General features: G+C 38.4%; 1 protein-coding gene and 1 long non-coding RNA gene across 4 annotated transcripts in view; one reads left to right on the top strand and one right to left on the bottom strand.

Annotated features, from left to right (window-relative positions):
• LOC136363751 (uncharacterized) overlaps positions 1-2,163 on the top strand; it is a 196,827-nt gene extending 194,664 nt beyond the window's left edge. For 2 of the 3 annotated variants that reach the window (XR_010744040.1, XR_010744042.1), the window contains exons 3-4: positions 1,185-1,260; positions 1,309-1,518. This is a non-coding gene — a long non-coding RNA (uncharacterized lncRNA). Of the gene's footprint in view, positions 1-1,184; positions 1,261-1,308; positions 1,519-1,702 lie in introns of those variants that run through there. The other variant, XR_010744041.1, reaches the window with a different exon arrangement.
• Positions 2,164-2,686: 523 nt separating this feature from the next.
• Positions 2,687-13,723, bottom strand: MMADHC (metabolism of cobalamin associated D). The gene is made up of 8 exons (XM_066323211.1): positions 13,670-13,723; positions 13,340-13,389; positions 11,627-11,771; positions 10,575-10,792; positions 8,975-9,080; positions 7,268-7,398; positions 4,537-4,623; positions 2,687-3,214 (listed from the first exon to the last, which is right to left on the bottom strand). The coding sequence occupies exons 2-8, from the start codon at positions 13,346-13,348 to the stop codon at positions 3,020-3,022; spliced, it is 891 nt and encodes a 296-aa protein (XP_066179308.1). The 5' UTR covers positions 13,349-13,389; positions 13,670-13,723; the 3' UTR covers positions 2,687-3,019.
• Positions 13,724-14,992: the final 1,269 nt, after the last annotated feature.

A 14,992-nucleotide genomic window follows, 5' to 3' on the forward strand; every position in this document is an offset into this window, starting at 1 on the left:
TTTATTTTCATATATTTGCATATATTATTAATAGATATTTTATATACCTTTATATTTTTATATATTATATACATATATATTTTATATATTTATATTATATATACATTATCTATAGTTATATATATATATATATATATTTCATTTTTTTTTTTTTTTTATAAACTGGAAATGCTGCACTTGTTGCAGGAACATTTCAGGAATTAAAGCAGTGACCTCCCAAGTGGCTGAGGAGAAAATTCGGGATAAAATCCTCCAGCTCCATCCCGGAATACTCTGGTGTTAATTAGCTGAGCAGAGATAATTAGCTGCGAGTGCAGCATTTCAACAATCCTCTTCCCACTGGCTGGAAACGTTTTTTTGGGATTTGCTGCTTGAACTTCCACTGGGATGGGATAAAAAATGAGCCCAGAGGAGGCTCCAGGGGGAAAAAAAGATGATTTTGGAAAAATCAGACCCTTCAGGATCATCAAAGCCTCACAGAAATTCTTCTCCTGAGCTCTTCTTTCCCCAGGAAGCAAGAATTTTGGAAAACTGGAAGTTGGTTTGGATTTTATTATCATAGAATAAAATACTAGGATTTTATTGTCATTTTTTGATTTATTTAGTATTCCAGGACTTTTCTTTGATAGGAGAATGTTCATTCCTGCAGTCTGGCTCTGCTGGTGGGAGGAAAACACAACTGGGAACAGCTCCAGTTATTTTGGGGGGAATTCATGAGAAAATTCTGTTTAGAAAAATGTCAGGAATTGGATCTCCCCCTCCAACCCTGAAATAAAACATGAATATTAACGAGCTCAAGGCAAAACTCCCAATATTCCCAAAATGAGATTTCTGGAAAAAACATTGGGAAAATCCTTTACAGCACAAAACTGAAAGAAGCTGAACTCAAAAATGAACATTTCCAAGATCAACTGGAATAACCCGAGAGCTCCCACACTTCCCAAAGCACAACAATGACAGGAATTGATGTTATATCTTCAGATAAAACATCAAATTTTCAAGATATTTTATCATTTATGTGAAGCATTCCACGATTTTTCCAACATTTCTCCATGAAAAGTCCCCACAAGCGTCCAGTGGGAAGATTCCCGTGGGGATTTTGCAAACAGACACGACACCCTGCACTTCTCCAATTCTTTAATCCTCTTGATGAGAAAAAAAAATTGGAATAAAATCCTTGAAAGTAACAGAGTTTTTATGGATAACAGAGGTCAGGGATGGATAAAATCCTTGGAAGGAACAGTTTTTTGTGGATAAGAGGTCAGGGATGGATAAAATCCTTGAAAGGAACAGATTTTTGTGGATAAGAGGTCAGGGATGGATAAAATCCTGGAAGTAACAGAGTTTTAATGGATAACAGGTCAGGGATGGATAAAACCCTTGGAAGTAACATTTTTCAGGGATAACAGAGGTCAAGGATGATTAAAATCCTGGAAGTAACAGAGTTCTTAGGGATAACACAGGTCAGGGATGAATAAAAATCCTTAAAGTACCAGACTTTTTATGGATGACAGAGGTCAGGGACGAGGCTCTGGAATCCCAGCACAAACCCCGTGACAAAGGGATCAATCCAGAGCCACCAACGCTGCAGAGGAGCAGGAAAATGCTGGAATTGGGAATGCAGAGCTCTCAGTGCTCCTCTGGGAAGGTTTCCTGGCCCCCAGCTCCGGGCTGGATGTGCAGAGGGGACAAGGACAGGCAGAGGCACTTGGGCAGAGCCTGAGCAGGGACAGGTTTGGGATCTGTGAGGGTGCATAAAAACCAAGGATGGAGTGAAAATTCCTGGCTCCTCATCCACGCTGAGCTGCAGCTCATTCCCGTGGGATAAAACCTGAAATAATCCCACTGCTCCATAAAAAACGGCTCCAGAACTGCCATTAAAATCTGAGATTAAAATCTGCTTTATTGCTTCATCCCAGCTGCAAGGCATTGAAATCCCAGGGATTTGGAGTTTTCTTCCCTGTTGTTCCCCCATCGATCTGATGGGGTTTGTGATACCTGAAAGAGCCTGGAAGCTTCCTGTTGAAACATCTTTCTAATTGCAATAATTGATCCTAATTGCTCCTTTTGCATTTCCAAATTCCAGAGGCAAGTCTAGATTGAATCCAAGTACAGGAAAACAACGATGAGATCCAAGCATTGGCCTATTATCTCTCTCTCCCTTTTTTTTTTTTTTTTTTTTGGTATTTAATGACCTAAGAAAGTTACAAAAGCAACTTTAAATTACACTGAGATATATAAACTAATTAAATATATTGAGCTAACACTAAGAAAATAAATCCCAAGCACCATGAAGCCAAAAAAACAATAAGAGATGAGTAATTCCAGGGTAATTAAGGACCTTTTATGGAGTCTCTGGATGAGTTGGAGACCACTGAAAGTTGACCTCATTCTCATTTTCCAACAGCAAATGAGTGATTAGCCCAGATTTGATTAAGTTCTGGATTCTGGGAGAACAATTTTATGACTCATTCAGGTTGTTTTTGGGGGGTTTCCTAATTTCAGGAGTGGTTGGAAATTTCAGTGGCATTTTCAGATTGATTTTGAATATTAAGTCACCCAGTGAAAGAATCGTCAGAGATAAAAATGGCAAATTCAAAAAAAAAAAAAAAAAAAAAGAATTCTTTTCAATCCACATTCCAAAGCCACCTCTGGTGAACACACATCCCCCCAAAACAACTACAAATAAATACCAGCTACTTTTTATTCTCTAAGAACACTTGGAAGTGAAGAACTCCTGATGATGCTGAGGGAAAAGAATCCCAGTGAAAGAATTATCGGAGATCAAAAATGGCAAATTCAAGAAAAGGAAATAAGAATTCCTTTCAAATCCACATCCCAAAGCCACCTCTGGTGAACACACATCCCCCCAAAAACAACTCCAAATAAATACCAGCTACTTTTTTATTCTCTAAGAACACTTGGAAGTGAAGAACTCCTGATGATGCCGAGGGAGGAGGAGAAAAATCACCCAAAAGTCAAAGGACACGAAGGTCCCAGGAGGAAGCTGAGGGAGGGCTCAGTCCCCACTGAGTTTCCTCATGATGGGGCTGTCGGGCTCAGCGTTGGTGAAAATGCTGCCCACGACCACGTGGGTGCCCCAAAGGTTGTGCCTGATGACTTTGCAGCAGCCCAGGTCGTCCACGGAAAATCCCAAGTGCCGGTAACGCTCGTCCGTCTCCAGCAGGGGGTTGTTGGTGTAAGGCCCGAAAAACTGAACAGAAAAATAACAGAAACAACAAAAAAACACAGAGGATTTGCCACGTGAAGGGTTTAAAATCGTGAAAGCAAAGCCTGAGTTCAGCTGTTGTTGCTCTAAGGCCCGAAAAACTGAAGAGAAAACCAACAGAAACAAAGAGGGTTTAAAATCTTGAAGGCAAAGCTTGAGTTCAGCCGTTGGAGGAGTTTGGAGTTGTTTGGAAGGTTTTGCTTTGGTTCTGGATGGAATTTGGATCTTTGGAGTTTGGATCTTTTGGAGTTTAGATCCCAACCCTTTCAACCTTGGAAATCTGCAGGAATTCAGAGCAGAACCCAGCCAGAACCAGCACAAACAACACAGAGACTAAGGACAGAAACTTCCTAAGAAACAGCAAAAAATGAACAATTTATGCAGGAAACTCTTACAGAAAATCGGTTAGAAGAGCAAAAATGTTGATTAAATGGGAAACAGATGTTTAAATTAAACAATTCCAGTTTTTTTCAGGTTAAATTAAATTATTTCAGATATTTCAGTTGCAAACAGGTATTTAAATTAAAATGATTTTTCAGTTGCAAAAACTGGTATTTCAGTTGCAAAAACTGGTATTTCAGTTGCAAAAACTGGTATTTCAGTTGCAAACAGGTGTTTAAATTAAACTGGTATTTCAGCTGTAAACCTAAATTAAAAGAGATTTCAGCTCTTTATCTCAGGAGGAAGTTTCTGATTTAAAAGCCTCTCCTGATTCTTGGCCAGGATGTTTCTGCTGGAGGTTGAGGACAAACCCCCACTCCCATCAACCCCTAATTCCTTCAGGGAATGGAAATTGTGGGAAGTTTTTCCACCCCTGAACTGTCTGTTCTACCTCATAACCATGCTCTGTGTGCCTCTGTTGACACAATAAATCTGGTTTTTGCAGTGTTTTTAAATAAAACCCCACTAAGATGAGCTTTGCCCCCATCCCTTTGAGCTGTGAGAGGCTTTTAGCAGAGCTCAGACTAAAATTCACCTCTCACTGAAAGCTCCCACTGTTCCAGAGGAACAAAAAGTTCATTTTTTTGGGGGGGATCATTACCAGGTGCAAAGAATTTTTTTTTTTTTAAATCTTCACCTGCCCAGGTGTCAGGGTTCCCAAGTTACCTGGGGATGGAATAAAATGCCCAAAGGATTTGGGGAATAAAACTTCTCCAATTCCCTAAACTCCAATTTAATTTCCTCACAATGTCCCTGCCCTGAGAGCTGACACAGAGTTGAGCTGCTGGTTATAATCCTAATTTCTGAAAGGGATTTATCCTGGAAAAAGTTGGATTTAAGTCACATTCCACACAGCAAGAACTTACTGCCAGTCCTGAGGATGGATCAATGAAATCAGCCCAGTAACCCTCAGAAGAAATTGCATAGCAGATTTCCTTGGCACCATTGATGAACTGAAAGGAAAAACAAAAAAAAAAAGGGAAAATAAAGGTATCAAATGAGGTTTTTACACCAAAAGAATCATTTCTAACTTGACCTGTTGTAAATAAAATCCTTTATTTACTTACAGTTCTAAAAATTGGATTTTCTCTGCAATTGGTGCCCTGTAGCAGCTCAAGGTTCCAAATTTATAAAAATCGGGTTTATTTGGGTTCAGTCTCTTAAAGGTCCAAAATAAGGGAAATTTACCTCTTACAACAAATTCTGTGTTAGTTCAAAATGAAGGAAATTTACCCTTTACAGTAAATTTTGTGTCAGTTCAAAAAAGGGAAATTTATCTTTTACAACAAATCCTGCGTTAGCTCAAAATGAGAGAATTTTACCCTAATTTACCTCATTTTACCCAAATTTTATTTTACAGTAAATTCTGTATTAATTCCAAATAAGGGAAATTTACCTTTTACAGCAAATTCTGTATTAGTTCAAAATAAGGGAAATTCATTGTTTCCAGTAAATTCAATGTTAGTTCAAAATGAGGGAATTTTACCCGAATTTTACCCTCATTTACATCATTTTACCCAAGTTTTACTTTACAGTAAATTCTGTGTTAGTTCAAAAATGAGGGAATTTTACTCTTTACAGAAAATTCTGTATTTAATTCAAAATAAGGGAAATTTAGCCTTTACAGTAAATTCTGTGTTAATTCAAAATTATGGAATTTTACCCTAATTTAACCCAAATTTACCTCATTTTATCCTCATTTTACCCACATTTTACTTTACTGTAAATTCTGTATTAGTTCACAATAAGGGAAAATTATCCTTTACAGCAAATTCTGTGTTAATTGGAAATAAGGGGGATTCATTCTTTACAGCAAATTCTGTATTAGTTCAAAATAAGGGAAATTTCCCCCAGTAAATTCCGTATTTTGAAGGCTTTAATAATTAATAATGTCCAAACTGTAAATGAAATCCCAAATATCCCAATTTTATACAGAACATTCTGACCCAGGATCTCTTTTGGTGTCGGAACAACCCCCTCAGAATGAGGTTAATTAACACTTTGAGCTGAATTAATGCAAATATTTAGATCTGGCCGTAAAACTTCATTTTTTGGCTGTAAAACTTCATTTTTTTAGGCCCTGAAAGGAGGATTTTTCAGGTGAATTCTGCCAAGCAAACCAACATTTCCCTGTGAATTTGCTGTTTGTAACTCAGTGACTGGATTAGACTCGACAGGGAGGTGCCTGAGGAAGAAAGATGCCAATTAACACATAATTAAGACCAGATTAAAACGCCAAAGAGCAACAGCCCAGAAATAATTCCAAGAGAAGAACACCCTGAAAACGAAGGGAATTTTAATTTCTGTGTCATTTTAATGTTGATTCCTTTATTTTGTGGTTGTTTTAGAGCGCCCACGTTTGCATTTTAGGATATTCCCAGATTAATTTCAGGCATCAATGTGATTTATTTACAGATTAAACGGTGGGTTTGGGGCTATTTTACAGATAATAGGTAGAAATGTTCTTTTTTTGTTTTTTTTTTTTTTTTTCTGAGGTGCTGAGGGGGAATGAGCAGCAGTGAACAGCGACACTCGGTGGGGAAATGGTAAAATTATGGGAAATAAAGGGAATTTCAGAGCCCTCTAGGGGTAAAACACCAGGACAAGGTTCAGATGAAATAACAGAAGTGAAATCCATTAAAGGAATTAAAACTTCCTTTAAAGTAGGAAAAAAACCCACCAAAGAAATTGGGGATTTTCACATTTTTGACCAGAAAAAAGTGCTCAGATGAGACTCTGCATTTAATTAAATGACAGGAAAATAAAACCAGCAGCAAAATCCCACAAAATCCATTGGACTAAAATAAGTGAGTGAAAACAGAATGAAATAAGTGAGAAAAGAGCTGCTGGATCAGGACAACAATCAAGCACCTTTATTAATCTCCTGTAACGTTTTAACTGACTTTTGGCTCACCCCACTCTGCAGAAATTAGGAATTCTAAGCAGATATTTCACATAAAAGAATAAAAAAAATTATAAATAAATTTTATTATTTATAAATAACATAAAACTATTATTATATAATACACTATAATATAATAAATTATATTATATTATATATAATTATATAAAGTGTATAATTATATATTAAGTACAAACATATATTAATATATAACTCTATATTAATATATATCAATCTATATTATTAATTATAAAAATGTATTGATATGTTAGTATACATTTCTAAATAATATTAATATTGTACATAACGTTAATATTACGTATTATATTAATATAATACTGCTAATACATTAATATTAACATAAATATTGATATATAATTAATATAATACTCCCCTGGGGAACACTATCTTAATTATATAAAAATTAATATAATTTATTGATAAATAATCAGTATAATTATATTAATAGTGCAACAATAATTAATATGTAATTTAAACGAATAAATATATAAATAATATTATAATGGCGTTATGATTATATTAAACATCTATTAAATAATATAATTCCCCCCCTAGGGAGGAGGAAAAAAAAAAAATCTCCATTTTGTAAGCGAAAAGCATTAATTCTAAAACGCTTTAAAAACACACTACCAGAGGCAGACAAGCAGTGAGGAATGAAAGGATGGTGAACTCACATTCTCCAGGAGCATCTCCCTCTCCTCCTCCACCTCGTGGCTCCACACTGTCATGTCGTGTTGGCTTTTCTGGGTCACTGTCAGCACCGTCAGACGTTTGGAGCTCGCCTCCGGGAACAGCGACTCGAAATCTGCAGTGGGCAAAGAGCAGGCAGCCCTGCAACACTGTCCTTTCTAAAGGGGCTGAGGGCCCTTGAACTTCAGCCATTTATTGCCTGAATAAATTAAAACCAAAAGTTGGAGTGTTGTGATTCTCATGTGTTGTTTTGTTTAGCGGTTCCGAAGGATCTGACCAACATTTCAGGCAGATTGCCCTTTTAGAATTGGTTTTGTTCTCATTTAATTTGTCATTTCCTTCCTAAATAAACTGAGAACACAAATTGAAGTTTTGTGATTCCCATTTGTTGTTTTCTTCAGGAATTCCAAAGGATCTGACCAACATTTCAGGCAGATTGCCCTTTTAGAATTGGTTTTATTCTCAATTAATTTTAGTTATTTCCCTCCTGAGTAAATGAAAATACAAATTGAAATTTTTGTGATTACAGTTTGTTGTTTTATTTAAAAAATCTAAAGGATCTGACCAGCATTTCAGGCAGATTGCCCTTTTAGAATTGGTTTTATTCTCATTTAATTTGTCATTTCCTTCCTAAATAAACTGAGAACACAAATTGAAGTTTTGTGATTCCCATTTGCTGTTTTATTTGGTAATTCCAAAGGATCTGACCAACATTTCAGGCAGATTGCCCTTTTAGAATTTGTTTTAGTCCTATTTAATTCCATACGTTTCCTTTCCAAATAAATGAAAACACAAATTGAAGTTTTGTGATTCCTGTTGTTGTTTTACTTAGAAATTCCAAATGATTTGACCAACATTTCAAGCAGATTTCCATTTTAAAATCTGTTTTATTCCCATTTAATTTCAGCCATTTCTTTCCTGAACAAATAAAAATCAAAAGTTGGAGTTTTGTGATTCTCGTGTGTTGTTTTGTTTAGCGGTCCCGAAGGATCTGACCAACATTTCAGGCAGATTGCCCTTTTAAAATTGGTTTTATTCCCATTTAATTTCAGTTATTTCCTTCCTGAATAAATTAAAAGGCAATTTGAAATTTTTGTGATTCCGATTTGTTGTTTTATTTAAAAACTCCAAAGGATCTGACCAACATTTCAAGCAGATTTCCATTTTAAAATTGGTTTTATTCCCAATTAATTTCAGTAATTTCTTCCGTGAATAAATTCAAACACAACTTGAAGTTTTGTGATTCCCATTTCTTGTTTTGTTTTCCAAAGGATGTGATCAACATTTCAGGCAGATTTCCCTTTTCAAATTGGTTTTATTCCCATTTAAATTGTACTTTCCTTCCTGAATAAATTAAAACACAAATCAAATTTTTGTGATTTCAATTTGTTGAAATTCCAGTAATTCCAAAGGATCTGACAACTGGATTTTAGACAAGGAATTAAATCCAGAATTCCCCTGGCACTAAAACAACAACCGAAAATGACATTTGAAATTAAATATTATATACTGCCACCAGCAAAGCTTTGGTTTCCATTCTCAACAAAGGGATTTTTGTGATTATTTACCCTGAATTCACCTTTTCTGCAGCACACTCTGTGCTGTCAGTGGCAGGGCATTTCCTGCACCGCTTTTACACTTTAAAAGTTGGGATTTTCTTGGCTATAAATAAAATAAAATGAAGTGAAAACCTTTTCTCAGCAGCTCAGGACAGGCTTGCACGGCACACTCCACCTTGGCATTCTCAAAGTAGGTCTCAGCATTGTTGATCTGCTGCTTTTGGGGAGCAGCAGATCCCTAAAAAAGCCCAAAAATCCAAATTTTCCTCAGTTAATATCAAACAGGAATAACTCTGTACATCAAAATAGTGTTCAGTGATCAGAGGCACTTGAGCAGTTTCAGATGATTTGCAATGGGACTTCACAGATTTTATATTAAATATTAAAATAAGAATATTATTAAAGGACAATAAAGGACAATAAAGGACAATAAAGGACAGATATTAAAAGATAATAAAAGATAATAAAATAGATTTTGGTGTTACTTAAATCCACACAGAAATATTGATATTTAATAGAAATGCCAAAGTTTTGTATTTTATTGGATCTGTATTATGTTAAAGCAGAGTAAATATCAATACAGAAATATTATAGCATGTAACAGAAATGTAATATAAATGTAGAATATACTATATAATATATATATTTTACATAATAGAAATACAGGATTTTTTTGTTCATGATCTGAAATAATTATCTGAATTATTTAATACAAAATTAACTGATAAATTCCAGGCATTCCCCGATCTTGAATAAAATGAACTAAACCAGAATTTTCTGGTGGCTTTTCAGGAAAAAAAAAAAAAAAAAAAAAAGCCCTTTTTTTTAGGGTTTTTTAGGATCCAGCCAAGCTGAAAATAGAACCTAGGCAATTTCCAGAAGCTGATATTCCCAACCCCTTTGGGATCCAAATGCTCATTCACAAAATCCAGGACCCAGCACTTCTCCAATGGAGATTTTCTCCCTGAATCCCAAAATCTGAACATTCCAAACCCAGAGCCTGAATGTTGGGATTGTGCTGCAATTACCAATCGATAATTCTGATTGATAATGATGAATCTGATCCTCTTTTTGTGGGGTTTTTGGGGGATTCCTGTGGGAATTTTGTGGGGGTTTAGATCTAAACATTGCCCAAACTTTGTAAATCCTGATCCATCCAATAAAATCCTGAAGGAAACATTCAGTTTTACTCAGTAAAATTCAATTTTACTCATCTGAATCTCCTCATTGTGGGGCTGGGGGACTCCTGTGTGAATTCCATGGGGTTTTTAGGACTAAATATTTGCCCAAACTTTGTAAATCCTGATCCAGTCAATAAAATCCTGAAGGGAACTTCTAATTTATTCAGTAAAATTTAATTTTATTCTGAAGCTGAATCCTCTCCTGGTGAGGCTGGGGGATTCCTGTGTCAATTCCATGGGTTTTTTAGATCTAAACATTTGCCCAAACTTTGTAAATCCAGATCCACTCAATAAAATCCTGAAGGAAATTTCTAATTTATTCAGTAAAATGTGGGGAGACTCAGCAATCAGCAGATCTGGAGAGTGGAATTCTCCCATTAATCACTCCAAAAATGCTGCTTCAAAACAGCCTGACATCTTTTCTCCTAAAAAACCCAACTGTGGCACTTTTTGCTCAACCCAGTAAAGTTCAGATTTCCAGAAAAATCCCTTTTCCAGGCAGAAAGGAGAGATCAGTTCTGCTTTTCTCCCAGAAAAAGGTTTGTTCTCACCTGGAATTCATTGATGTATTGTGCCATGACAAACTCGTGCCTCTCACTGGCTGAGGGCTCTGCTAAAATATCAGGGAGGCTCTTGGAAGTTTGGGATTTCTTCTGGGAAGCTGTGCCATGGAGGTGGCAGTCGAAGCCAATGTTCCCAGGCAGTTGGAACCTCTGATCCTGGGGACCAAAAGGTCCCATCACCTCGTCTGGCCACACTGTCCTGGGACCTGCAGAGATTCCAGTCAGCAAATCCCCCAAAAACTCCACAAAAAAGGAGGAAAACACAAGGGAAAGGGTCTCTCCCACAAGAGGCAAGCAGGAAAACCCAAGGGAAAATGCCTCATCCACAGCAGGAAAGCAGGTTTTCCTTTGGGTTGTCCTCTCTCCCATATGAGGAAAGCAGGAAAAGTCAAGGGAAAACCCCTCTCTCACAGGACAAAAGCAGGAAAACTCATGGGAAAATGCCTCTCCTGCATGAGGAAAGCAGGAATACCCCAAGGAAAACCCTTCTCCTACAGGAGGAAAGCAAGAAAACCCAAGGGAAAACCTAAAGCAAAACCCCCCTCCCACAGGAGAAAACCCCAAGGAAAAACCCAAGGAAAAACCCCAAGGAAAAACCCCAAGGAAAAACCCCAAGGAAAAACCCCAAGGAAAAACCCCAAGGAAAAACCCCAAGGAAAAACCCCAAGGAAAAACCCAAGGAAAACCCTTCTCCCACACAAAGAAAGCAAGGAAACCCAAGGGGAAAACCCCAAAAGGGGGAAAACCCCAAAAGGGGGAAAACCCCAAAAGGGGAAAGAACCCAAAAGGGGGAAAATCCCAAAAGGGGGAAAATCCCAAAAGGGGAAAGACCCCAAAATGGGGAAAACCCCAAAAGGGGGAAACCCCCAAAGGGAAAATCCAATAGGAAACCCCCAAAGGGAAAATCCCAAAGGGAAATCCCAAGAGGAAAACCTCTCTCCCACCCCAGGATTTGATAAGAAACATCAGCACTGCCCAAATCTAAAACCCCACTCCCAAATTAGGATTTTAAAGGAAGAAATTTGGGTTTTTTTCCTCACATAAATCAGGGGGTGCAGCAGCCACGTGAGGCTCATCTGAGCCCGAGGATCCTGCAGTGGAAAAAGCTTTGGCATTCCCAATCCTTTTGACTAAGGAATAAAAGCCTGGCAGGTAGGTGACCAATCTGGCTCTGTTACAGAGCACCTGAGGAGACAGAAAAAAAGAAAAAAAAATCAAAATAATAATTTAAACACAGCTTTGGAAGTCACCAGAAAAATCCTCCCTTGATAATTGTATTAAAATTTTAGTTATGACCAGCTGGAACATCACTATAGAGAAGTATATGATTGTTGTTTTTATATTTTGCTAGTCCAAGCAAAGAAAAAAAGCCCTAAAAATAGTGGTAATTTTAATTTTTTTTTAAGCTTTAATTTTCATTTTTGTAGTACCACTTTTAAGCCTCTCACGTGAGGAAAAAGCCCTGAAAATTTAAGCTTATAAATAGAAATAAATAAAAATATTTAAAAATTATTTAAATATATATATAAACAAAAACTCAGTACCATAATTAAAGCTAAAACTAATTAGTTTAAATAGTTAATTATACAACTAAAACTAATATAAACTGAATTATGGAGAGGGATTGTCTCCAGGATTATTTCCATCCATGTGACCCCGGAAAACACAAATCCCACCTGGCACAATGTGGGTGTTTTTTATAAAATTCAACTTTTCAGGTGAGGAATAGCAATTCTTTGGAGAAAATCCCATAAAAAGGATTTTCCTCAAGTGCTGGAGGTTTGATTCTATAAAAATTTATGCAAGTTTACACCAAAAGAGGCACTTTCAGAAGTAACTTACATTAAAAAAAAAAAAAAAAAAAAGAGGATAAATGGTGCTGTTTGGAAGTTTAATATAAAAATTGTATTTAAAGTATCAGATCCTAAGGCAGCAGCAGGTTTCTCATCCAGCAGCTCTGTGTAAATATAAAATAATTTCTACCAAATTATGAAATACTTAAAAGCACATTTAATTTATGACTTCAATCGATTATTTAGAGTTCAAGCCTGCAGCTGTCTCATTGTGAAACAGCTTTAAAAGGTTCCTGGAACAACAAAAACCTGATCCCACTCGAATCACTTTTTTTTTTTTCCCCTATTATGCAAAGTCACTATTGAGATTAATTTCTGCATGATGACGATGTTATAAACAGATGTAAACAATTACAGCCGAGGTGTAATTAGCAGAAAAGAGCATTTTTCCTTATTATCAGCCTCACTTAACTGGGAGCTGTCACTAATTACAGCTCACTCAGGCAAATATTTGCACACCTGGCATTGCACAAGAACCAACAGCGAGGGAGATAAAGGAACCACTCATGTCCTCGTGGCGAGAGCAATAAAAACAAAAAAAAAAATCAATAAAAGGTGTTTAAATCAGCTGAGTGCTCCAGCAACGTGGAATTGCTTTTGGCTGAGGCCAGGAGAAGAGGAAAAGCACGGGGAAAAAAACCGGATTTAATCCTCAGTGATATTATTGCTGGGATATTGGAGCTGAGGGAGGGCTGGGTTGGGGATATGAGGAAAAAATGATGAGGTTTGACAGAAGCTGTGGCTGCCTCTCAATCCCTGGGATAATGAAAGAGGTCCAGGGTGTTGGAATTAAAGTAATTTTTTCAGTCTTTTCCCCCACCCAAACCTGTTTGTAACTCTATTTAATCCTCAACTCCGCCGTTCCCGGGATATCCACAAGACGCGGCGCCGCTCACTCACATTGGCCATGGCAGACGCTGCTCTCCCCTCGCTGACAGGCCCCGATACCCCTGCAAAAGAGCAGAGCGGAGGGGAGAGAACAGAAAACGGACAAGAAAAAAAATAAAGGAAAGGGAAAAGGAGAAGAAGAAGACGCTGGACTCCCCAGCCCCGAAGCCTCCTTACACTCCACCCGCCCCACACGGCCTCCCCCGCGCTCCCCCGTGCCTCAGGAGCGGCGCTGCCGGCAACAGGCACCGACAGCTGACGGGAAACGAGAAGGAAACGGAAAAAGCGGAGAAAAAAGCAGGAAAAAAGGAAAAGAAAAAAAAAACTCCCGGCCCCGCTCACCTCTTCCTGCAAAATGGCGGCGCTCACCCGCCCTCACCACGCCCTCTCGCGCGCCCCCAGGCTGAGCCAGTCGATGCGCCGACACCTCGATGGGCGCGGGGCCGGAACCGCGCGGAATCCGCCGCTCGGCGTTCGGTTGCTCAGGGCTGCGGGAGGGGCGGTGAGAGGCCGTGAGGGGAAGCGGCGATGGCGGCGGGGCCGGCGGGGCTGGGGAGGTTCCCGTGGGATCGGCGGGGCTGGGGTCGGTCCTGGCGGGGCTGGGGTCGGTCCTGGCGGGGCTGGCGTGTCCCCTCGGTGCTCCCGAGCCGGTGTTGCCCCGTGTGAGAGGCGGCGAAGGGCGCCCGTGGGTGCGGCATTACCCGCGGCGGACACCAGGGGGGAGTCACGGAGCGTCAGCCGCCCTCAGGCCCCTGCCCGTCATTCCTGAGGATCCATAAAGTGGAAAACGGGGAGAAAAAGGGGGAAAAAGGGGGTTTATTGGAAGGGAATTGAAAGGGTGGAGGTGATTCCGGTAAGGAAAAGCGCGAGGCTGTGGGTTCGCTGGGAATGGGGAGCATCAGTGACATTTCTGCCACAAAACTTCAGGGCAGGACCTCAAATAACTTATACAAGATAATAATAAAATGTTAAAAACTTTCTTCCATGGCTTCCCTCCCTGGTTTATTTTGGTTTTTTGGGGTTTTTTTTAATGGAAAAGCTCTGGCCAGGCTGCCCAGGGAATGGTCACAGCCCCAAGGATTAGAGTTATTCTTTTTTTTTTTTTTTTTTTTTTTTTTTTTTTTTTTTTTTTTTTTTTTTTTTTTTCCCCATTTCTTTGCTGTCTGTTCCAAACAGCGTTATTGCTTAAGGAAAGGGAATTTTAATCTCTCTCAAATAAAAGTTTGGGCGTTCCCATCCCTCGATGACTCTGCTCAAGGCCCTGAATTTATTTTCCTTCTAAACCAGAGGTTTCTGGGCGTTTATTTTGCTTTGCCACTGGTTTATTAGCAGAAATGTATTAACATAAACCAGTTCCAGAGGTTTCCATAGTTCAAAATCAGAGCAAGACATTGGATTCGTGTCCGTGGTAATAATACTCAGCCTTACAATGCCCTTACTGCATTTAATAAAGCTTCTGCTTTATTTTACCGGGATTGAGAGGAAATTGTGATATCCATTCCTAAACAATGTGAAGCATTAAGTAGCTATAATGTTGCAATTTCGATTTTTGGACTTGTCCGTGAGCACGTTTGCTCACTATTGGATGCCACTCAACCCTTTTATTAATTCAATGTTAGCACACTTAATTCTCGTTTTGCTTTGGAATGAAATGTTCGTGTGGAA

This window comes from Sylvia atricapilla, chromosome 7 (assembly GCF_009819655.1).
Source record: "Sylvia atricapilla isolate bSylAtr1 chromosome 7, bSylAtr1.pri, whole genome shotgun sequence".
NCBI classification, from domain to species: domain Eukaryota; kingdom Metazoa; phylum Chordata; class Aves; order Passeriformes; family Sylviidae; genus Sylvia; species Sylvia atricapilla.